Source organism: Hippopotamus amphibius, chromosome 3 (assembly GCF_030028045.1).
Source record: "Hippopotamus amphibius kiboko isolate mHipAmp2 chromosome 3, mHipAmp2.hap2, whole genome shotgun sequence".
Lineage (NCBI taxonomy): Eukaryota > Metazoa > Chordata > Mammalia > Artiodactyla > Hippopotamidae > Hippopotamus > Hippopotamus amphibius.
Genome location: NC_080188.1, coordinates 197,686,173 through 197,711,075, shown reverse-complemented (window position 1 = coordinate 197,711,075; position 24,903 = coordinate 197,686,173). Strand labels below are relative to the sequence as shown.

General features: G+C 46.4%; 1 protein-coding gene across 1 annotated transcript in view; it reads left to right on the top strand.

Annotated features, from left to right (window-relative positions):
- KIF14 (kinesin family member 14) overlaps nucleotides 1-24,903 on the top strand; it is a 52,693-nt gene that overhangs the window by 17,646 nt on the left and 10,144 nt on the right. Inside the window, exons 12-24 of the mRNA XM_057729854.1 lie at nucleotides 172-319; nucleotides 579-642; nucleotides 2,738-2,922; nucleotides 5,881-5,983; nucleotides 6,808-6,968; nucleotides 9,387-9,534; nucleotides 9,895-10,047; nucleotides 13,707-13,833; nucleotides 15,675-15,768; nucleotides 16,289-16,421; nucleotides 17,947-18,047; nucleotides 21,860-21,954; nucleotides 24,546-24,770. Coding sequence (XP_057585837.1) covers nucleotides 172-319; nucleotides 579-642; nucleotides 2,738-2,922; nucleotides 5,881-5,983; nucleotides 6,808-6,968; nucleotides 9,387-9,534; nucleotides 9,895-10,047; nucleotides 13,707-13,833; nucleotides 15,675-15,768; nucleotides 16,289-16,421; nucleotides 17,947-18,047; nucleotides 21,860-21,954; nucleotides 24,546-24,770 — 1,737 coding nt within the window. The remainder of the gene's footprint in view (nucleotides 1-171; nucleotides 320-578; nucleotides 643-2,737; nucleotides 2,923-5,880; nucleotides 5,984-6,807; nucleotides 6,969-9,386; nucleotides 9,535-9,894; nucleotides 10,048-13,706; nucleotides 13,834-15,674; nucleotides 15,769-16,288; nucleotides 16,422-17,946; nucleotides 18,048-21,859; nucleotides 21,955-24,545; nucleotides 24,771-24,903) is intronic.

Here is a 24,903-nt window from a genome sequence, read left to right as displayed (position 1 = left end):
GCAGTTTTTCAGGTAGAGGTTTGTAGGTAAAGTAAAATTTCTGCACGTATTCTGTTTTACTTAGTTTTATTTAAAACTTCAAGTAAAATAGAAGATCAGAGGGTTATGTCTAGTGTGGGAATGACCTTATATCAAATGTTATTAATCATGCATCTTTCTACAAATATTTAGAATTGAAAGCGGAAATTGAAAAGTTAAAAGCTGTTCAAAGAAACAGTCAGAACATTGACCCTGAACGATATAGGCTCTGTCGGCAAGAAATAACATCCTTAAGAATGAAGCTGCATCAGCAGGAGAGAGACATGGCAGAGATGCAGAGGTGGGCCCGGCCGCCGGTTCGATGCTCTGGGTGTTGCCTGGGGTCGCTGGCCTGGCGTGGGTCGGGGAGGGGAGGCTGAGGAGGTACCTGAGTCTGCCCGTGTCCCTCCCTCCATGTGAGTGGGGCAGCCCGTCTGCAGACCGTTACATTTTACCTGTTTCCAAGCGGCTGCTTAATCTTTACTGGTTGTCTCTTGATTCTGTCTTCTATATCGGGATATTTTTAACTCTTTTAAACTCTTTTGTTTGTCCTTGGAAAGAATGTGGAAAGAAAAACTTGAACAAGCTGAAAAAAGAAAACTTCAAGTAACAAAGGAGTTACAGGTATCATTTCAACTTTCTAAGCTGATTTGAAAATTTGCAAAGAAGGGTGCCAGTAACTACCCAGCTGCAGGTCGCCCGGTGCTCACCGCGTGCTGACTGTGCACGGCAGCGCTGTCAGGGAATTGGCCTTAGACATCTTACGGTCAGGACTGTGATGGCTTAGCGCCTGTGAGCTAGCTGGAAGGTTGCATGTAAACAAACTGTCTAGTTGTCTTCACTTTGGTTCGACAAATATCAGATGTGCATGTGGTGCCAGGCCTGGGGGAGGGGGGCGCCGAGGGGAACGCGGAGCAGGAGGTGCGGAGGGAGGCTGCAGACTCCGCGTGGACCGCGAGGTGCCTGTGACCCGACAGGCGTGAACCGTCGATGCCGCCGTCGCTTAGCTGCATCATGGTTGGTCCTGGCTGGGGGCATCGTGTGGTTCAGCCTAACGCAGTGGCTGGGGGAGCGGGAGACAGGCGGGAGTGATTCTCTGTGCGGAGGGTGGTCACCGGGAGGCCTTCGGGCAAAGGACAGCTAAGCAAGATTTTGTACAAGGAGCAGGAGCTTGTTAGTTTACCAAAGTCTAAGTTTCCAAACGAAGAAGTACCGTGTTTGAAAGCACAGAGGCACAACGCAGCGTGGTGTCCAGAGAATTAAGATGGAATGGGTGTGGGTGACGCGTCCGACTGGAGAGGAGGCGTGACTCGGACCATGACGCAGTGAGGACGTGAATTTCTGGGTGGGAGCCACGAAGGGTTTTAAGTGGAAGGGGAGGGATGTGAGCAGACCCGTGTTTAAATAGATTCTTCCGGTAAAGGTGTGAAAAATGGGTTCAAGGGGGCAAAGAGGATGGCTGGGAAGGTGGCTCATAGGAGCTGTTGCTGCGATTAAGGGAGGAGGTGGCGAGCGCCTGGAGCAGGCGCGGCAGGGGTGGGGAGGCTGGCGGGGGAGCTGGCAGGGGAGCTGGGTTCAGGGCGCAGAAGGGAGGGAAAGCCAGCAGGCGCAAGAGGGTTTGTTATGCGTGTGTGGAGAGAAGGCTGCTGAAAGGTGAGCCTTGCTCTGTGAAATTATGAGGCTGTTATAGTGGTGAGAGGGGCAGGTGACGGGGTTGAGGGATGACCAGGTGATGAGGGAACAGAGCCTCACATACAAACTCTGAAAATGCAAGTGAGAGGGGTGGGGGGAGTGGGGGGGCTTGAGAGGTGGAGGGAAAAGTTTTGGGGTTTTGTTTTGTTTTTCCTTCTGTAAAGGAAGGAAGAGACGTGAAGATTTTTACAGGAATCAGAACTCCCTGTCGGAGTGAAGACGGGTAAAGGGCACGGGGCACTGGCAGGAAAGGGAGTCTCTCGAGTGACCGGCTGGTGTTTCCAGAGTGCAGAGGGCTGGGGGTAAAGGCCGGTCCGGCTCCACGGAGGAGGCGAGGTTTGCGTCGGGTCTTGAAGCGTGGGTAAGATCCGATGGGCAGAGAAGAGGGAGAGCTCGTTCTAGGGAGGGGAACAGCATGAGGGAGGAGGGAGGAGAGCTGAGGGCGTGCTCTGAAGGGCGCGTGTGGGACTGTTTTATCGGAGCAGGCCGCTTCTGTCGGGTCCTGAGGAGAGAAAGTTGGAAGTTGTGTTCCGGTTAGTTCATCAAGGGCTTGCTTCCAGGACGAGGAATTTGTTATCTCCTGTAGGAAGTGGGAAGTCATTGAGAGTGTTTGACCAGGGAATTGGCACGTTGAGAATTAGTTCAGGAGGGCTACTTTGGCGTGGGGGGTAAGCAGGGCTGCGACCAGGAGGGCCTGCGGGCAGGGTGGCTGCGGCGGGAAGTGAGAGGAGTCCAGACCGAGGCCATGGCAGCGGAGGCGCAGCAGCAGGACCCGGCCCCGGCAGGGGGTCGGCGGGTGAGAGCAGGCACGGTGTGGCGGTGCTGGGTGGAGCCGCACGTGGGCTGGGGATGGCGGTGGACAGCGGGCAGCGCCATCCTGGGAGCCTCAGAAGTGCGGCCGTCACGCCTGCGGGAAGTCGCTCGTCTACTGACTCACACATACCGTGACGTAACGTCTAACGTTTTGGGTGGGTTTAACAACTTCACGCTTGTGATCAAGGTTAACTTTTTTTCTGACTTCTACTAGAAAGCAGGAATTACATTTCAAGTGGACAACCGTTTGCCAAACCTGGTCAATCTCAATGAAGACCCTCAGCTGTCGGAGGTACTGCTGTACCTGATCAAGGAGGGGACCACCACGGTCGGGAAGTGTCAGCCGAACTCGAGCCACGACATCCAGCTGTCAGGCGTGCTGATCGCGGACGAGCACTGGTGCGTGCCTCCCCAGGAGGCTTCCAGGTCCCGATGACCTGCAGTGCCCTTCCCACGCGGCATGCGTTTACCCTGATTCTTTGGTATAACTCTTCACATGCATCTTTTAGCCAGGAAAAACAGACGATCTGAGTGTTGTGTAAGGATGGCAGCTTAGTTACTCTCAATATGAGATAAGACTTAGTATCGCTCTATCAGAAATCATCCCTCAGCCGATAGATCTAAACTTTGGTCCACCATATATGGCAGGATTTGTGGTTGGATTAACAGATTTTAAAGTTTTGTTCACGTGGGTTGAATGATACTGCATGCACTGTTGGGGTGATGGCACACGTGAGCTCTTTTACTCCACAGTGTGTTTTCAAGCTTTATCCACGCTGACACGCTTCATTTTCCCGCTGTAACGTACCCTGTTGCGTGAGCTCGCCTGCCTCCTTTGTTGGTAGACGTCTGGGTGGGTTCTCATGTTTTGCTTCCGCAGCGCTGCTCTGAGCGCTCTTGGCGAGGCTCCTGGTACAAACGGCCGGGGCTTCTCTGGAGCGAGTTTCCTAACGTGAGGCCAGGCCCCCAGGGCAGCCACGAGGAACCTGGGTGCCAGGCCTTTCTGTTTGCCCCGCTGTGCTATGTGAGTGATGATTTTACAGTTACCCTGTAATGTTAGTTTTAACGTTTGGGGTGCACTCTTAAGTTGTGTGTCTAGGAGTAGAGACATGAGCTGTAGAATACGTGCATAGTCACCTTCGCGAGGTAATTGCAGAGCATTTTCCGGAATGACCACTGCTGCCATTGGCGCTGGGGCGCCTGTTGCACCAGGTCCTTGCCAGCACTTGGCACTGTCAGGTGGCTCTGAATTGGCATCTCGTCGGGGATTTGTTTTGCATTTCCTTGACTAATCATCTTCATGTATTCTTTGGCCGTTTTCATTTGCTCTCCTGTAAGTTGCCTGTTCATGTCTTTGTCCAGTTTTCAATAGTATTGTTTGTTTTTTTCTTCACACTTTGTAGGAGCTCTTTATTTATTCTGGTGGCCAAGCTTTCGCAGTTTCATGTGCTGTAAATACCTCTTCCAGCGTGTGGCTCATCTTTTCTCTCTTACGGTGCCTTTTAATGGATCAAAGGTCTCAGTTAATATAGCACCTGAGCCAGTCTTTTCCTTTATGGTTGTCAATTTTTGTGTCTTAAGAAGTCCTTTCTACGCTGAGGTCATAGAGTTAGTCTCCTAAATTACCTTCTAAATGTTTTAAAATTTTGCTTTCACATTTAAGTTCTTAAGTAATCTGGAATTTTTTGTTTGGTGTGAAGTAGGGATCTAAATTCATTGATTTTCCATGTGAATTACCAGTTCTACCAGTGCCATATATTAAATAACATATGGCTTTTTGGTGATCTGCAGTGTTCATGCAAAATCATTTCCAAAGACACGGCGTGTGTTTCCTCACTGATGCTGCACGGCCTTCGTTACTTGAGCTCCATGATGGCTCTGTGCCCAGTGTGGCGGAGCTCAGCTCCTTGATCCTAGATCCTCTTGTTCTCCTGTTAATTAACTGTTTTCTACCAAATATGTCCAGAATTATTTACCTTTGTGGCAAAGATACAGCACACGCTGCCAAAGAGTGGAGAGTCCAGGGGCACCAGGAAGCCCCCCACGCGCCTGGGACTGGGTGTTTCTCCTGTTAGTGCACAGAGCGGTGTCTGTCTCACTCGCTGGACCATGAACTTTGTGAGAGGTGGCTTTGTGTCTGTCTGCACTGCTGACATACCTGGCACGTGGGGCTCAGTGGACAAAGTCCAGTACCCATCAGTGTATGTTAACGTTAGCTGGGTCTTAGCTACTTAGTGCTTAAAAGTAAAGAAAGAGAAGGAGACTTCACCTTGTAGCTTGAGCCCTAAAAAAAGCTGCTTAGAGGCGTGGCCTTGAAGAGTGACGCAGATGAGGGAGAGGGTGTCTTGTGTTGATGGAACAACTCAGGTAAAGGCGAGAAGCTGGTTGTTGGTGTACATCCAGGTGGGGCTCTTATGGGAAATAGTGGTGGGTCGGGGGGTTGGTGGTTGAAGCCACATTGGGGAGGGGTTTCCAGAATGCTAGGCCAAGGGCTTTCGAAGACAGCAGGTAGGACTGGAAGAGAGAAGGTGTCAGAACAAGCAGACCTCATGTAAACCTTTACGTGGTTAGGACACTACGCTGGTGGGAGGGTGAGCTGTTCTTCCCGGGTCCTCTTCTCTAGGGGCTCAAGTTCAACTACTGTCCTTTAATTGTAGATCTCGGAGCCTCATCTAGAGCTAGAGGTTTTGTTTGGGGCTCAGCTTTTGCTGCAGTTTTCTCTTTCTTTCTGTCCAGTTTATCCAAAGATGAGTTGGATTTTGGAGTTTCCTTCCTATTTTCTGAATAAAAAGACTCCAAGGAACGTGTAGCGTTTATATCTGATTTTCTGCCGTACCATCTTATAGTCAGAGTTTAGTGAATTAGATGTCCGAGGAGCATGCTTTTATCTCCATGCTTTTCCTTCCTTTGCATTATCCCTGTTTTCACAAGAGGAACATGTTGTTTGTCCCATTATTAGGAGTCATATACAACCAAAAAGAAAAGTAAAAAATAGAAACACGTAAAATTCTTCCATTCATAAATAAACCATTGTCAGTATTTTAATGTATTTTCCTTTAATGTTTGTGTATTTTTTTTCCCATTTTGTGTGGAGAGGGGTTGGTATTTTTCTTTTAAGTAGTTTTAATCAAAATACATACAATGAAAATTTTTCCCATCACTGGTGGAGAGAATTGCCAGAGAAGCCAGGCTTTTTCACCACAACTTCAAAATCTCATTGGAGGAAAATAAGAGAGTTCTAAGTTACTGTTGTCACAAATTGATGTGAACCTTAACGCCAAAGGAATAACCCAGGGAGCAGTATCTGTGTTGTGAGTCTGTCCCGTGAGTGTGACAGTGTGCGTCCTGCCTTCACAGCACCATCCACAACGTTGGCGGGACAGTGAGTGTCCTCCCGGCGGGGGAAGCAAGGACGTACATAAATGGGAGACTCATCTCGGAACCCACGGTGTTGCATCACGTAAGTTGGCTGCTGCTAAGGTATGAGAAGTTGTTTGACTTTGGGCAAGGGACTGAATTTTTTTGAGCCCAGTTCTCTCCTCTGTGAGATCAGTAGTGAACAAGATGAAGGACTTTCTGGTTCCCACATTCTCTTTCCTGTTACCTCACGAATCGCTGGCCTTTGTGCAGAGACCACCGTTCTGTCACTGTGGACCAGCCCCTGAGGAGCTGTCCACCGGCAGCGTCATTATGTGTCCAGTGAAGAGCTGGGCTTCGGAACCAGGCCAGGCAGGCTCGAAGCCCTGGCCCTGCCGTCTGCCGTGTGACCTTTGGAAAGGTGTAAAGCCAGGGTGATTGCATGTCACCCACGTCGGGACGCTTTCAAGAGCACTTTAATAGTTACGTTAGGAGAACAGGCATAGACTATTCTGTTGCAGGCACAGCAAGACATATGGTCACTTGTATATATCCTGTCTTGCAGGGAGGGTAAGGGAGGAGCAGGTGAAAGGATTCATGCATAGCTCTTAATATGGTGTCTGCAAGCCGTGAGCTCAGCGAGCGCTCATCACCGTCGCTGCTAAGCTCTGTGCTCCGTTAGCGTCCTTATTCCTAACACAGGGATAATAACACGCGTGGTTGTGAGACGTCAGTGCGATGATGTGTGCGTGGAGTGTCTGACTCAGTTCTTGGCAGGTGGGAAGCGTTTCATGGATGCAGGCTGCTATGATTTTTGTGTCTACCGCCAGTGATGCTAGACTGTATTGAGTTGTTGCGCGTGAGGATTTGTCTCGTGGAATTTTGGTTCAGATCCACCTCAAAGAGTAACTTTTTTGTGTGCTTTAGGGTGATCGGGTGATTCTTGGTGGCGATCATTATTTTAGATTTAATCATCCAGCGGAGGTCCAGAGAGGGGAGAGACCGCCCAGTAGAGAGACTCTGAGGAGCGAGGGTCCAAAAGACTTTGAGTTTGCCAAAAATGACTTGCTCACGGCGCAGAGATTACAGTGAGTATTCTTGCTGACGCGACACAGGAAGTATGTGGCCAGGCTCCAGAGGGCCGTCGTCAGGTTGTCCTGACCACAGCTGTTCACTCTTTGGGTGCTGATTTCTAGTGACGTAATCTTTCCTCTTCTTGCATTCGTTCACTCAACAAACAAACCTAGATCCTACACTGGAGGGACCCGTCATCTCATGGGGCTGACGGACAGACAGACAGAGTGGCCTGACAGAGCCCTGCACCGTGTGGAGCTCATGGGGTGACTCCTGGCCCGACCAGGGGTCAGCGAAGGTCTCATGAGAAGATGTCCCCTGGGAGGGAGTCGGCCAGGGGAAGCCTGGGGAGTGGACCCTTATTTACTTTTCTTCTTTTGCCCCGGTTTTAGCTCAGGCAATAGTGTAGGGTTTCTGATTTAAACATGGTCCCTGTAAAGTCAGGGGCAAGTACACATACATAAAATGCTAAGGCGTCTGGACTTTATCTTGAAGGATACGGGATCGTTAGAGAATTTTAAGCAGACGTGAGACAGACAGGATGGGGTGACCATGGCCCGGGCCTGGAGGGCGCTGGAGGCTGGGGGCTGAGATGGGTATCTTGGGGCGGGGAGAAATATCCGCACGGAGGATGGAGGGAGGGGGCAGAGATGACCGGTGAGGCCACACAAACCCTGCTTGGTCACCTTTTCAAAAGTCTGACCTTGCTTTGCCCTCTTTTTTTTTTTTTTGAAGTTGTGGTACGATACACATAGCGTCCAGTTCACCTTTCCAGCCATTCTTCAGTGTGCAGTTCAGTGCATGGTTGTGCGGTCTCAGCCACGTTCCATCTCCCACACTTCCTCGTCACCCCAGCTGGGCCTCTGCACCCACCGAACAACAGCTTCCCTCCCCCGCCCAGGCCCTGGCAACCCCTAGGCCTCTTTCTTTTGACATCCTTATTCTACTTTCGGTAAAATTGGGAATGGAAATTTCTATACAGTACCATGGTTAAAGCATTGGTTTTTGCTGAGAAGAAAGAAGCTTTTTTTTTTTTTGATTTTTTAATCTTTATTTTTTTTTTATTTTTATTTTTGGGGGGTACACCAGGTTCAATCATCTGTTTTTATACACATATCCCCGTATTCCCTCCCTTCCTTGACTCCCCCCACCTCGAGTCCCCCCCACCCTCCCCGCCCCAGTCCTCTAAGGCATCTTCCATCCTCGAGTATGAAAGAAGCTTTTAGTTTTCCATAATCGTCGATCCTTTTCCCCTGGTATATTGAAAGGTGACAAAGCTAATTTAATGTTTTGACTTCTCAACATGTCTAATTGTTACCCGAAAACTGGGTTCACCTCTTGGTGGGTGTCTAGCCAAAAGACACCACCAGGCCAAAGATCAGGAGAAGGAAGGATTTATTACTTGCCGCAAGTAAGGAAAACACGGGATCTTGCCCAGAGCGGCGTCTCCCCCGCGGCGAGACCGGGGAGGTTTTAAGCTCAGGGTACGGGCGTGCTCGTGGAGGGGCTTGAGCAGGGGAGGCGGCGGCATCGAATCAGGGCACAGGTCCTCAGAGCCCAGGCTTCGGCTGACCGCAGTCACGGGGGTCGCAGAAGGGCAACATCGTCCCCCCTCGGGGTCCCGCGGGCCTGGTGGCTGCGCGTCAGGCTCACCCTCAGCGCTGACTCAGACCTGCGAGTCCTCACCGCTCCCGGCTCCTCTTTGCTGTTGGTGCTTCTCTTGCCCGACGACACGTGTTCTTTCGTTCCCTTAAGATGATTACTACTGAGACCTGTGGAAGGTCAAGTGCTGTGTCCAGGCTCAGATCACAAAACGGCTCGGCCAAAGACGGCTTCCCTTCTGTCAAGAGAGCCCCGCCTGGCTCTCTCTCCGGGGACCCCGTGCCCTGTCTGCTTGCACAGTTGTTGTAGATGATTGGGGAAACGTGGTATAATCTCTGCTTTATCAGCTCGAGTGTCGTGGTTGTAGAGTCGTTTCAGTATATTCCTAATCTGTGACCTAAACATGAATGGAAATATACTGATATGAATTAATCTTTGCCCTAACCATTGTTAGTTTAACCTAAAATACGCATATTTTGTGTTTACTATAATGTTAACTATAACATTTGCTGCGGTGTTCACTGTAATGTCATTTTCATATCACTTAAGCATTAGAAAAACATATTTGCTTAAATATCAGGCACCTGCAATGGTAACTAAGTTGGAGGTAAGCAGATTTTCCTCCTTCTATGTTTTCTTTGTGTAAACAATTCGAAAGGTCATAAAAATTTACGAATGCTATTGACAGAATGTCAGAAATTTAGTTTTGCGATTTGAACGCTTGTTTCATTGAAGCCGTGTTCGTGTGACAGAGAACTGTCACGGTGCACGTCCGTGAAGGATCCTCGTGTGCGTGCCCTGTAACTGTTGGCTGTCTGGCTGCTGTGCAGACTCAAGGCAGAAATGCGGGAGGCGCAGCTGCGGGCGCAGGAGGAGATGCTGCGGGGCGTCCAGATCGCGCGGGAAGTGGCTCAGCGGGAGCTCTCCTCCCAGAAGGCTGCCTATGAGGGCAGGATCAAAGTCCTGGAGGCCGAGCTGGTGAGAGGGCCCGGAAGCGTCGGAGGGGAGGTCAAGGCTGCCGGGGGCGGGGGTCGGGGGCGGGGAGGGGGGGAGCTGAGAGGCTCTGTGCCCCCCGCCCTCGGGCCGGGCCGGCCGGCCTGCTTCCCGGGAGCCCATCTGCAGGGCAGCGCTCTGACAGGTGTGACTAGTGACGGTCATTTTCAGTTGGGTTAGTCGCCACGGATGAGGTGGAGAAGTGCCCAGGCGCCTTTTCTATCCGTGAGTCAATTTCTTGTGCGTTGATCTTTAGAAAGGGACTTTTGTATCTTTTTGGTATCATTTTTGAAGAATTGCTCTGTATTTTTGCCCTATTTATTGTTTTATTATTGTTCTTTGAAGAAAGAAGAATCTCAAAGGAAGAAGATCCAGGAAATAAATAACCAGAAGGCTCATCACAGAATTGAAGAACTAGAAGAGGCAAAGCAGCGTTTTGAACAGGAAATCTACGTCAACAAAAAGCGGTTAGAAATGGAGACTTTGGCTACAAAACAGGTAATTTCATTTTATACCTAGTTTGAGCTATTGTGAGGAAAAGCTGGATTTCTTCCTAAGACCTGTGGTCTCTTGCTGGACGAGGCCCCGTCCAGGTGCAGGTGAGAGGGCTCTCCCTGCCTGCAGGTCCCTCCCCTCACGATGTGTTCGCGCATCGCCCCGCGGATCTGCTCAAAGGGGCAGAGCTGTCACTCCCAGCAGGCTGCCGCCGAGTGTGGCGTGGCCCTGCGTGCACCGCGCCCCTGTGGCCAGTCACGCCGGGTGACGCCGGAGCGAGGTGGCCCTGGGCTGCGGCGTTAGGAGGGGGGTGGCCCGGCTCCGGCCGCTGACGTCCTGGGGCCGGGACGGAAAGAGCCGTGGGCAGGCTGCGGGCTGCGGGTCCTCGGGGAACCCCTCAGCCTCGGGCTCTCAGGCGCTGCCTCCCTCAGCTCTCTGAGTGCAGAGGCAGCTTCCGGGGCGGCCTCCAGGTGCTGGCCCAGCAGCCTCAGCATCGCCTGTGGACGTGCAGGTCTTGGTGCGTCCAGAACTGCACAGTTGGAGCCTCTGGCGTGGGGCCCGGAGTTGCGCTACAGCCCTGGAGGGGGAGCCCCTGCTTTCGTCTCTGCTTCCACTCCTTGTATCTTAAAGTTTGACTCTCAAGTGGCAGATTTTCTTCTTTTCTTCCTAAGTTTATGGTGAGGGTCGGGGTAGAGGAAAATACTTCCAGTGACCCCAAAGTGCCGAGACGGTAGCGTGGTAATAAGGACTCAGCACACATGTTAGCCAATTCTAGAACACAGGGGGCTGGGGAACCACCGCAGACATTTTAAGAGAAAAGCAGAACTGTTTTAATCTTGAAAACAGTTATTATTAGTGGGCTATTATACAGCTTATTTGTGTCAAATGAGGTTTTTAGGTCTTTTTTTTTTTTTTTTTTTTTTTTTGGCACACGGGCTTAGTTGCTCCGTGGCATGTGGGATCTTCCTGGAGCAGGGATCGAACCTGTGTCCCCTGCATTGGCAGGTGGATTCTTAACCACTGCGCCACCTAGGAAGCCCAGGTGTCTTTTTTAAAAATAATTTTTTTTTCAGTTTGCTTTACAATGTTGTTAGTTTCTGCTGTACATCATTTAGCTGTCTTTTTCTTTTTTTTTTTTAAGTTGGATTTACTTTTTAAAAAATTTATTGATTTATTTATTGGCTGCATTCGGTCTTCATTGCTGCCTACGGGCTTTCTCTAGTTGCGGCGAGCAGGGGCTAGTCTTCATGGTGGTGTGCAGGCTCCTCATTGCGGTGGCTTCTCTTCTTGTGGCTCACAGGCTCTAGAGCGCAGGCTCAGTAGTTGTGGTGCACGGGCTTATTTGCTCCGTGGCATGTGGGATCTTCCTGGACCAGGGCTCGAACCTGTGTCCCTTGCATTGGCAGGTGAATTTTTTTTTTTAAGAACTTTTATTGAGATACAATTAACAGACAATAAACAGCATATATTTAGAGTATACAATTCGGTATCCCAATCTCCCAATTCATTCCCCCCAAACCCTCCCTGATTTCCCCACTTGGTGTCCATGTGTTTGTTCTCTACACCTGTGTCTCTATCTCTGCCTTGCATTTCCTCTTTCATAGTTGTTAGCATTTGCCTTATGTATTGTGGTGCTCCTATATTGGGTGCATATATATTTATAATTGGTATCTCCTCTTCTTGGATGGATCCCTTGATCTTTATGTAATATCCTTTCTTGTCTCTTGTAACATTTTTTATTTTAAAGTCTATTTTATCTGATATGAGTATCGCTACTCCAGCTTTCTTTTGATTTTCATTTGCATGGAATATCTTTTTCCATCCCCTCACTTTCCATCTGTATGTGTGCCTAGGTCTGAAGTGGGTCTCTTGTAGACAGCATAAATATGGGTCTTGTTTTTGTATCCATTCAGCCAGTCTGTGTCTTTTGGTTGGTGCATTTAGTCCATGTACATTCAAGGTAATTATTGACATGTATGTTCCTATTACCATTTTCTTAATCGTTTTGTTTTTGTTTTTGTAGGTCCTTTTCTTCTCTTAAGTTTCCCACTTAGAGAAGTTCCTTTAGCATTTGTTGTAGGGCTGGTTTGGTGGTGCTGAATTCTCTTAGCTGTTGCTTGTCTGGAAAGCTTTTGATTTCTCTGTCGAATCTGAATGAGATCCTTGCTGGGCAGAGGATTCTTGGTTGTAGGTTCTTCCCTTTCATCACTTGAGATATATGGTGCCACTCCCTTCTGGCTTGCAGAGTTTCTACTGAGAAATCAGCTGTTACCCTTATGGGAGTTCCCTTGTATGTGATTTGTCGTTTTTCCCTTGTTGCTTTTAATAACTTTTCTCTGTCTTTAATTTTTGTCAGCTTGATTACTATATGTCTTGGCGTGTTTCTCCTTGGGTTTATCTTGCCTGGGACTCTCTGTGCTTCCTGGACTTGGGTCGCTATTTCCTTTCCCATGTTAGGGAAGCTTTCAACTATAATCTCTTCCAATAGTTTCTCAGGTCCTTTCTCTCTCTCTTCTCCTTATGGGACCCCTATAATGCGAATGTTGGTGCGTTTAACATTGTCCCAGAGGTCTCTTAGGCTGTCTTCAGTTCTTTTCATTCTTTTTTCTATATTCTTTTCCACATCAGTGATGATCACCATTCTGTCTTCCAGGTCACTTATTCACCCTTCTGCCTCAGTTAATCTGCTATTGATTCCTTCTAGCATATTTTTCATTTCAGTTATTGTGTTGCATATCTCTGTTTGTTTGCTCTTTAATTCTTCTAGGTCTTTGGTAAACTTTTCTTGCAACTTTTCGATCTTTGCATCCAGTCTTTTTTCAAAGTCCTGGATCATCTTCACCATCATTATTCTGAATTCTTTTTCTGTAAGGATGCCTATCTCCTCTTCATTTAGTTGCTTTTCTGGGATTTTATCCTGTCCCTTCATCTGGTACAAAGTCCTCTGCTTTTTCATTTTCTCTATCTTTCTGTGGCTGTGGTTTTCAGTTCCACAAGATGAAATACTGCCGATACTGCTTGATACTGCTGTCTGCTCTCTTGTGGAGGAAGCTATCTAGGACTCTCATGCATGCTTCCTGATGGGCGGGACTGATGGTGGCAGGTGAATTTTAACCACTGCGCCACCTAGGAAGTCCTAGGTGTCTTTTTTTTTTTTTTTTTAAATAATTTATTTTTTATTTTATTTTTATTTTTTTGGCACACGGGCTTAGTTGCTCCGCGGCATGTGGGATCTTCCTGGAGCTGGGATCGAACCTGTGACCTCTGCATTGGCAGGCAGATTCTTAACCACTGCGCCACCTAGGAAGCCCCCTAGGTGTCTTTTTAGTGTAACTTTTTAATTTAGTCAACAAATGTTCTTGAGTGTGGGCTTTTTTGAGTATTTTTTTTCCTTTTTCTCTGAAGGTTTTTATGCTCCTATCAATGGGAAGGAAAAGATTAATCTAAGTTGTCAAAAATTCCTAATGATTTTGTTGGGGGGAAAAATCATTTTATAAAGATACTTTATAAATCATATTTTGAAGCCTGTTATGCTTAATAACACACATACGGTGAAGTGAGAAGCAGGTCGTGCATTACCATCATCGGTCTGGTTTCATAATCTCTCTCTCTGCACGTTCTCGGATACGGCTCCACGTGAATGAACATCAATTATCAATTAGGCTTTAGAAGACCACAGGATCCGCCATGCAAGAATTCTGGAAGCTTTAGAGGCCGAGAAGCAAAGAATTGCTAAGGAAGTGCAAATGCTACAGCAGAACCAGAGTAACAGGGATGACACTTCCACAAGTGAGTACAGGGCGGTGGCAGCAGGCATTTTCTAAAGCTACGTGTGTTATTGAAGTGTTACTAAAATGTTAGTCATCTTTGTATAATATGTTCAAAATGTTTTATTCTAGATGTTTCTGACTTCTCTGGATCTAGGTAATTTATCTGAATATTATTTTTAGAATATTCACTTTTTTGGAATATTTAGTTATATAAGCAAATGGTAAACAAAATTCCAAGTATTGTTTTCTCAAATATCTTAATCTAATTCTTAATTCTTATTTTGTAACAATTATTATCTAAATTGTGCTTAATCACTGGGTTTGTTTTCTTTCTCACTTGGAATTTTTTTTTCTTGTACATTTCTACATTCCTGTGCAGAACACAGTATGTTTTTAATGTAAACTTTTTTTTAACTGTAGAAAATTTCAAACAAACTACGAAAGCAGAGAGGTTACTACAGTAAACCCTTACGTACTTATACAGCTTCAACAGTTGCCCACGCGAGTTCAGTTTTGTTCCAGCCGTGCTCAATCCGCCTGCCCCAATGGACTACTCTGAAGTTAAAGCTCAGGTGTCCTGTCGCTTCATCTGCAAATACTTCACTGTGTATCTCCAAGTTAGATAAGGACTCTCTCTTCTCTTTCTCTGTCACTCTTTGAAGCATAACTCCGATATTATCATCACACCTAAAAATAATAATAATTTCTTATACTCATCAAATACCTAGTCCATATTCAGATTTCCTAGATTATTTCATAATTTAACAAATATATTTGGTTTGTTTGAATCAGGAGACAAACGTGGTCCACACCCTGTTTTTGGCAGATGTGCCTTTTAAATCTCTTTTAATCCCTCAACTAGCTCTTCCCTTCTCTCTCTGTCCCTTTGTAATTCATGAATTGAAGAAGCCAGGTTGTTTACCTGTTGAGTTTCTCAGATTCTGGGTTTGCTGACTGTATGTTCAGGCTGTTGCTTAGCTGGTTCCTGTGTCTCTACAGGCCCTGCAAAGCACGCATCATCCAGGTGCAGTGTGTTAGCAAGGGTACTTGGTAGTTGTGCTGTATACGTTCCATAACTTCAGTTTTTAAATTACTTTGAAATTCTTAATACTCTTTATATCTGCTGCAAGAGATAAGATCATTGTATTAATACATCTTTTTATTCTTCTTAAGTCCTAAAACAGTGCCTTGCAATGAATACTTGATTTTTTTTATCCACATGAATAATGAATTGTAATCTTCCAAAAAAATGTTTTTAGTGGAATACTGGTTATAAGTTTGAGTGGACAATATAGAAAATGTTTATGATAAAATCTTAAATTTGATTTAGAAACATGGAATTGTGGACTGAAATTGTTTTTATGTCCTGATATATCTCTATCTCTATCTCTGTCTATATTTGTCTGTCTATCCATGTATCTATTTTTAAAGTTTCAGGCAAAATAAAAAAGGATTGTGGTTCTATTTAAGTTAAGCCTGTAGTATACTTTACTTAATACTTTAAATAAATTAGAAGTTAGTAAAAAAAGAAATTAGAAAAAAAAAAAGAAGGTCTTTAAAAATGTTAAAAGGAAAAACAGCCTCTTTGGCATTTCCTTACTTACAAAGTCCATACCCTCCCTCTATGAACTTGAGTTTTCTTCTGTGTCTCCACAGGTGGCAGACCTTGTTTTGTAGGAAGAGTATTGTATTTCACTGGTGAGGGTTGAAGAAAAATTACTGAGATATCACCTTTACCTTCTGTGACATGTTGTTAAAGCCATTCGTTTAAAGTCAGTTTTTTTTCAGGACGTGTTGTACCTGGTGGTGTGTTAGTGCTCACACACATGTTCTGAATCTTCTCCGTGTGCTCTCTGCTAGTTCAGCCCAGTTGGAGTGCCATGAAACTCTCTGTGATGATTCAGGAAGCCAATGCCATCAGCAACAAGTTAAAAAAGAATTATGTTTTTGGCAGGTGAGTAATTATCTTATTTGTAAAGTAATTTATTTTTGTTTTAAACTGGTCTCCCTTCATGCGATTTTTTTCTGTTTTAGTTTCTCTAAGGACATGGTATCCCACATGCCTGTCCAGGAGCGACACTGGTCAGAGCCCCCAGGGGCACTCCCAGACTCCCCTCTCGGAGCTCACTCTGGAGTGAAAAAGGCTTTCAGCAGTTAACATACCAGTATATTTTATAAACAGAATAATTTTAGATGTTTTAGGAATTTACTGACTTTCTTCTGAGTTGAGACTTTATTAGTATTCCACGTTTTAAAGGGAATATATAATATTGGAATTTTTAACTTAAAAATTATTATATAAGAAGTTATTTTAATATAGTATATACTAGACATGATTATTACTATAACAAAAATGCTTAATTATGGAGAGATTTAATCAGTGGACTGAATTTTTATGGAAGGTATTCTAATTTGGAAAACTCTAGGTTATGTATGTTTTAGGAGAAGCATTTTTTCTTTGGTTTTTCTTTCAGATATGTTGTATCAGATAAAGGAAGTAGTTCTGACACTTGTATTCGGGTTCGTAACCTGCAGCTGGGGGTCTCAACTGTCTGGAGTCTGGAAAAGTTTGAATCTAAGCTTTCGGCAATGAAAGAACTTTATGAGGTTTGGAATATTATTAAAATCTCTATGAACTTTATGAAATAAAAATATATGTAAAAATGTACAGGATGCTGCCAGATTATAGCCTTAATGCTTGAATTGTTTAATGGAAAGATGAAAAGTTAACTCAATCTAGAAGATAATAGACCTAAAACAAAGGAGAGCAAATGAAGGAATCATTAAAAATAAAAGTAATAATTGATAATTTAAAATTAATAAACTCAAGCTTTGGCTCTTTGAAAAGATGAACATGTGATTTTAGGAATGAGCATAGCATTTAAGTAAAGATCACAAGCGCATTTTAAAATTACATTTTTATGTAAAATTTTATACTAATTTAATAATTTTCTAGAAAGTAAATATTTTTCTAGAAAAAGAGAAATTATGTAAGTTGCCTTAATAGATGAATAACCAGGCAATAAATTGAAAGTTTGTCCGTGAATTAGCCTGAAAAAAATATTGGAAAAAAAAGAGATGCTGATCCCAGTCACTGTCACAGGTGAGCACTTTTGAACCTGCAGAGAACAGACAAATCCTATTACATTTACTCTTTCAGACGCAGCAAAGAATAGAAAGTGTCACAGTTATGATGCTAGAATAACTGATTAAAATCAAAACAAACAAACCCCACAAAAACTGAAAAGGTGATTCAAAAGAGAATTACAACCCAATCCTAATATGAACACAGCTATAAAAATCCTGAAGGAAATGTTAGTAAGTCAAACCCAAAGTTGTGTTTAGAGAATCCCTATACCATGAGTAAGTAGGGTTAATTCCAGGAACACAAGGTGTATTCACAATAGAAAATACAGGAAGGCCGAAAGGAATCATACAAAGCCCTGACAGTGTTTAAACCTCTAAATGATGGGTTTGTGAGTGGCTTACAGGTTTTCCTTCGTGTTACATGTATTAGTAATTTCCAGATTTTCTACAATGAATGTGAATTGCTGTGTAATTAGAAAAACAAAAAACTGTATTGAGGTCATTTGCTAATTCTTGCCTTGATGTATACATTAAAATCTGGTGGGTGAGTTACCGTCCATCCTACTCTCAACTGTTTGTTTCACTTACTTTTCCACATAGTTACGTTATTTCTGAATCAATGTCTATATTGTATTTTGCTAGCACTTTAATTGGTATTGCTTTAAATATTTAAATTAAAGTATAGATCATTATTGTGATCAATATATTCAACCAGGAAGTGATTGAATCTTAATATTGTCAGATTATTCTTTTATTTCTCTCCTGAGGATGCTATCTTTTTTGTTTCCTGTTTTCTAAATCACGTTTATTATTTCTGAATTATTTAATGATTTCTGTTGCTTTTATTAGTAGATCTCTTTTAGTATAATTCCTAGTGTCGTGATTTTTAAAAATTTTATCAGGAATGTGATTTTTTTTTACTTTTAGCATAATCTAGGTAATCTGTAATTTTGCTAGTTTTGTAAATGCAACACAGTACATTTTTCCCCCTTAGTTGCCAAACTTTTTTAACCCATAATCATTAGAAACTATGTTATTTTCTTAGACTCATGGTAGTAACAAGGGTGAAGATGTCTTTTGTGACCCTGAAGATGAATGGGAGCCCGACATTACAGATGTTCCAGTTTCTTCATTCTCCAGAAGGAGGTGAGGTCATTTGTGTTGCTGGCTTTCTTGTCCTGCGTGTACATATATATCATTTCCTTTTTAAGAGAGCTACCTGCTGTCATGGTGGATATCTATCTGTGAAGGGACCCCAGTATGTCACTGATCAAATCACAGCACTTATGGCATTAAATCATTTGTCATTCAGTTAGAATATGAAGAAAAAATCCTCAGGATTTTACTGCATACGTTTTAAGAGCAACTTAGACTAGCATAAATCTAATTTCCTATAGAAACAAACAGTGTTTATTACTTTAAATTCCCCTCCTCAAAACCCTGGCGTATTCTATGATATTTTAGTGTGAGTTGTAGAGCTCGAGATGCCGTCGGGGTCGTGGTGATCAGGACCGCGCCCAGGACGGGTGTTGCCTGTTAATCGAACACGCAGCAGGCTGGCCGTGGACAGATGGCCCCCCCCCACCCCCAGGGCTGAGGCTGCCGAGGCGGACGCTGCCGCAGGAACGCTCCGGCCTGGCACTCGCTCAGCCCCAGGTCGGTGTTTGCGCAAGACGGCTGGCTGCCGAGTCCTGGGATGTGGAGACAAATAGAAAACCTCCCCGTCCTCCAGGACCAGGCGTGGGGGGGGGCAGCATCACGGCCTCGGCGGCCGGGGGGTGTGGTGGCGTTGATGCGGGGCTGCCAGTGGGGCCTCGTCTCGGCGCCGCCGAGGGACTGTCCACCGTAGGGGGCTATTTTGGACACAGTGAGTTTGAGGTTCCCGAGGTCGTCCTTATGCTGAGGTCCAAGACTTTGAAGAAAGGATTTGGGGCTTTTCAGGCTGTGAAGGGCAGCGGCGTCTCCTCCAGCGGCGCATCATCATAGATCGCGCGGGTTCGGGACACGTGCCGAGCAGAGTCTCACTTGCTGCAAAACTGCTGCTGTCCTGCCCCCATTTTACACACCAAGTAACGGAGGGTGTACAGAGATACGTAACTTGTCCGCAGTCCCACAGCTGCTAAGAGGAAGAGCTGGTGCTCAAACCCAGGTCTGGTGGCTCCAGAGAGCGGCCCCGCACGGCTGAGCCGGACGGATCACGGCGTCTCTGTCGCGGGGGGAGAGCAGCGTCTTTCTGGTCAAATTCAGCTTTCACTGCCCCGCCTTCAGCTGCAGTGCAGAATCCGTTTGGGTTTCTAAACCTTTTCAGGCCATTCTTGGTTTTGACCACGCTTATTTTAAACGCGTGTATAAAATTTCCTCAGAGAGGTGGAACTACTTGATGTTGATCTTTTTCCCGTGACTTTTGCTTTACTTACTACATTCTAACTGCTAAGCCGGAGGAGGAAACAGCCCGGACGCAGCACGCTGTGGTTTATGGTGTACGTTATATACGTAACGGCGAGGTGTTTCACGCAGAAGGAAATGCAGAGCGTGTTCTTTCCGTAGGTTTTGGGCTCCTTGAGTGCATCCCCTGCAGGGTCACAGGTCCCACGGGAGTCCTGAGTCCCGTCCGGGCCCCGTGTGGCCGGGGGTGCAGGACGGGGCGTCGCGAGGCTTCAGTTTTCTCATCGGTGAGGTGGAGACGGGACGAGGTCGTCCGTGAGGAGCAGCGGCTTCTCCGGTGGCCACCGTGGTCTCTGATGCGGAACGGTGGTGGTGACGGGGATGACGCAGGGTGGCGGCGAGGGTTTGAGGTCCAGCCTTGTGGGTGGCTGCTCCGTGCCCGGCCGCTCCTGTTGTCCGGTGCCTGATATGTACTGAGTGACGTGAAGTCTTGGGCGCAGAGAGGATGTGACTTGTGATCCAGTTCCAGTGAACAGAGAGGGATGTCGTCAGGTGGTTCTTCTTGAGGACTTGGAAGCAGAGCAGGGCTCTGGCGCTAAAGGGAGCTCCCTGGTCCTCGAGTGGAGCGGGGCGATAGGGCTTGGGATGCTTGCTCCAGCCCAGACAACAAGCCTCCCAGAACTCAAACCAGACCTACACGCGCTTTAGAGTGAGCTTTACAGATTCCTTTAGATGTAAAAATGACTGATTTCTTATTGTTTTATGATATATAAACTTTGTGTACTTGGAACTGTGGATCACATAGGAGCATTAAGAATTAACATGAAAGTTTTATCCTATGGAAGGTGAGTGATGTATGTCTTATATCCTGCTGACTCTTAGGTTCATAATTAGGGAATCAACAGACGCTTAAATTGCTACTGAAAAATCAAAACTTAACATTTTCTAAGATTTTGAAATCAGGTGTTTTGATTTGGCAGAGATGTTTTTGAGAACTATAATTTAAAAGTATCATTTTTTTAAAAACATATATGGCTCTTGGTCAGAAGCCTTGTGTATGCAGTTTCAGCCTTGTAAGAATGTTTATGGCAGAACTGTAGACTCTGAGTGCCTGCCGGTGGTCGAGATGGACAGACTCAATTATGGAACTGCTTCTGGGCAGACGTGCCGCACTTGCTCTGCGGTGACGTAGACCGGTTTGGCGGCCTATAAATTTTGATGCGTGCTGTTGACGGTTAAAAGTAAAATTTCCCCCAATGTTAAGTAAAAATTCTTTGAAAGAAATGCGGTGAACATGTTTGAGTTTGAGGTTAAACATTGTTTAACTGCAGTAGTGTTGAGAGAATAAGTGTTCCTCGTTCAGACTTCCTGGGATAAGGCATGCTTTCCTCTCACTACTAAGTGAAAAAACGGTAACATGTGAGGATTGACATTTTCTCTGCCTATTGTCAGTGGTGATTCTGTGTTTTCCTTGTTGGGATTCATGGGGAAATTTTATATTTGCAACATTAAGGCGACTACAGATGGAACGCTGTTGTTTAACAGTCTGTCCAGCAGGTCGCGTTTTTCGGTGAGTGGTCAGCAGTACAGAGGGGCCCGTCGAGGAGAAGACGTCAGAGGGCCCGCTGGGCTGAGGGCTGGGTCACGGCCTGGCAGCGGGGGCTGGGCTTTGGAAAACCGGTCCTCGGGTGGTGATGCGGACGCTGGCGCTCCTTCCGGCCTCACCCCGGGGGGAGGTGTGCGTGCTCCTCCCCGGCCCAGGGGAGAGGCAGCAGAAAGAGCCGCGGAGGCCGCGTGGCGGGGCGCCTGCCCCCTGTGCCCTTCAGCCTGCGCAGCGAAGGCCTCCTCGAGTGTTACTGACCTGGGCCACTTCCCTGTGGGAAACCCTCCCGGGAAGACGTGCCTGGGGTGAACGCAGCTCCCTCAGCTGGCATCCAGGCCGGCCCCCGGCGCGCCCTGCACGCCCAGCCCCTCCCGAGCCTCCCCCCGCCCGCCTCCCCTCCAGCGGGCTCCTGCTTGGCCCTTGGTGTCCCTGTGCCGGGGGGGGGGGGGGGGCCCTGGCCTGGGGCCAGCTTCTTCCCCAGAGACCCCCGCTGCCCTCCGTGCTCTCACAGCTCCGCACTTTAGTGTAATTATTTGCCTATTTTCTCTCTCTTTCTGTGGACTGTGAGCTCAGCGAGCCGAGAGACCATGTTTGCTCCAGATACCACAGCATCCAGAGCTGCACGTAGTAGGACAGCTGAGCCTGAACCACACAGGCTTCCGCGTACACCTGGCAGGACCGGCTGCAAGGTGCATGCAGGCTTTTGACTGCGCCGCGGGGGCATCTGCATTGTTCAAGGGTCACCTGTCGTCTATAAATATTTATTCTAGTCAGTTAATTAACTATAGCGTTAGAATAATACCTGGAAATAGTAGAATCCTTGTTCAGTGAACCAGATTAATTTAAGCCTTGATGAAAATGTTTCCATGGGAAACGTGGCCACGCACGTCCATTTTCTTTAGGGAGTGAAACGCTAGGTGTCGCCGGCACTGTTCCGCGGGCTGCTCAGTGTGTGGCTTCTGTCTTCCAGGAGCCGGAGTCTGATGAAGAGCAGGAGGGTCTCCGGCTGTCTGCGCGGCATCGAGGCCCAGGCGGCCCAGGACGTGCACACGTCACCTGCATCAGGTGCTTCCCCGTCACAGTGAATTGTTCCCTGAGAACTCTGCCACTCCCTCGTTTCCTGTCCTTGTGCAGATCGTTTCATCTCCTGGAAGCTTCCCTCTCCCCTGTAAACAGGGCGGTGGACCAGGGGCCCCTCCCGCCTCTAAAACTCTGTGCCCTGTGATGTGTTTCCAAGCCTTTAGTTGAGTGACTGGTTCAAATGTGGAAGATGTGTGTTTGTTCAAAAATGTACGAGGATATTATTTTCTTCTACGTGAAAAAAGGCAAAGGGTAGAAGATTATGTATTACAGGATATCATTTGTGTGAGGAGGAGAAAAAAGAGGTATACAAACATGCTTATAAATGAATACGCTCTTCCTGGAGAGCTACCCCCGGGCCTGAAAGCACTGGTGGTGCAGGGCGTGTGTGGGGGGGGGGGGGTGGGACGGCACAGGAAGGAAGACGTCCTTTCCACAGCATACCCTTCATTTCCTTCTGAATTTTGTATCATATGCATGATTTGTCTAAAGTTAAGTTTTAAAATTTTAGAAGAAAAAGTTATAGGAATTATTCCACTGAATAATTATTTTATGCCAATATTGACTACAGTGTTAATTTTCATAGAAGAGGGGACACGCTGTGAATTGATATGTGTAAGTAAGTACCTGTAATAACTGAATTACTACCTGGTAACAACGGACTACTACACGGCAACAGAAAAGAACCACTGATTCCTGCAACAACCCAGAAACACATGAATCCCAGAAACACTATGTTCAGTGAAGGAATTAGATACTAAAGAGTACTCTCCACGTGATTCTATTGATAGGAGGTTCAAAAATAGGCAAAATTAGTCTATTGTGGCAGAAGCCGCGTAGTTCAGATGGAATAGTGGGTCAAGCAGAGCCTGTGGGAAGCAGTGATAGGCGTGTTGTGTGTGCTGATCTGAGGGGGCTACATGGTGTACATGTATGTGAGACACAAGCTGTGCACCTAAGATATGCACACTTTACAGGATGTTACTTATACCTTAGTAAAAAGAGTTTTTAAATTACTATTACTGTATTGGTCTATTTGATAAAGCTATCAGTGGAATATGAGTAGCTATGAAAGAAATTATATCTCATCTTCACTTTAAAATAAAGACATGGGTTTTTTTTTAATCATAAAATTATCTTTTAGGAAGATAATTATTATCCTACTAATTGTTTAATATGAGGCAAAGCAAAATATACTATAGACTTTCTGTTTACCAGCAAAATAAAAGGTTGTATATCTGTGGTAGCAGCTTATGTATTCAGTATTATTTGAGAGTAAGATGTTTTATAAAGGTCCCTTTTCTAGATTACTAAACCTGTTTTGAGGGCCATGGTTTTTTTTTTTTTATTCTTTTTTTTTTTTAACTGAAGTACAGTTGATTTACAATGTTTTGTTAGTTTCAGGTGTTCAAGAGTCATTTTTTTAAGGGCCCTTTTAAAAAATTAAGGTACAAGGGCACGTCAGACATGTAAGCGGTCTTTGCTTGTTTGCAGTTTTCAAAGAGGGCGGTGGAAACCCATGTGTGCATTCAGTGTGAACCTGCCTGGGGGACTGCGAGGTGGGCCGAGGACGGGTCTGGGGGTGGGGGGGAGCCAAGGGAACACGTCCCAGCTTTGGAACGTCAGCAAGGGTCTGAGCGTCTCGCCTTAGGGGCCACATGTTGAACCTAGACTTCTGCGGGCCTTTCTGACACGCCGATGCTGGGTGTGGGGTATCGCATCACGCAGGGGACGCGCCGCTAGCTGTCCGCGGGAGTCGCCATCACGATGCTGCTCATCCCGTCGTGACGGAGCGTTGGGCTTTGCGGCTTTTCTGTGTTCTCTTCCCAAGTCAAGCTCTTAGCGTGGCTCTCGACGCTTGATAGTCCCCCGCTGGTGCCTTTATTCTACTTTCCTTTGTGGGTTGCTGTTTCTCATCACCTGTGGACTGGACCCGAAAACGACTCGCGTATATTAAATGAACCCTACAGGTTAGCATTCTGGGATAAAGTTATTTCCAGAGGCGCCACATGAGCTCTCTCAAGCTGTTCCGTGTGCCTCTGGTTTGGACGGAGCTTAGAGTCTGCCTTCCCAAGATGTGCTGGACCCACGGTGGCTGAGCCTTCGGCTTTCGCCTCTTCTGGTCGTAGGATACACAGAGCAGGGGCTGCGGTAGGAAGCGCTGCCGAGACCGTCCTTCTGACGTTGTTTGCTCTGTTACTGTCTGCTTTTCCAGCTTATGAATTCATTAAACTTATTTTACTTATATGTATTGTGTTTATATTATTTTATGTTATGCAAATGCCATTGTTTTCACCAATTCACAGTTCCTTAGGTGTTACCAAAAATTAAATGAAGGTGGTTAAGCCACTGGTTACGAGGGGTATTGATTCCCTCTTATGTGTATCCGTAGCCACGAAGCTACAGGTGGACGCTGTTGAGAGGTGGACTGATTGCCCTGTGGAACTGTGTTTTCCCTGGGGCATGTGAAAATAAGGGTGTCTTGAAACAGGAATAGCCTGCTTGGAACGTGAGGCCTGTGTTCTCATCCTGTCCCTGGAAATGAGGCTTAAGGTGGCTGTTTTCTGTCGACACAGGCTTAGTGGGGAAATCAAACTCCATTTACCAAGATTCAGCAGAACCCTTTCTTCCTGGAGTTTGCAAAGAATTGATTGGCTCGTCGTTAGAGCTTCTTGGACACAGTGATGATGAAGAGGGCACCGTGGCGGACAGCCTGATCAGTCATTTCCTTAAAATCCATGACGGGATACTTGCCGTGTCCAGAGCTCATGAGGAACAGGACGAAGACAGTCTGAGTAACCGTAAGCGGCCCCGCCGACCCGCTCGTGGCACCTCCGTCCCCTGCGCTGTTTCAAGTGGCTTCGTCCCCTCTGTCGTGCGCTGTCACTTACGGTGTTTCTGTGGTGACTGTGTGTGAGCCCTCGTGCCCAGAGG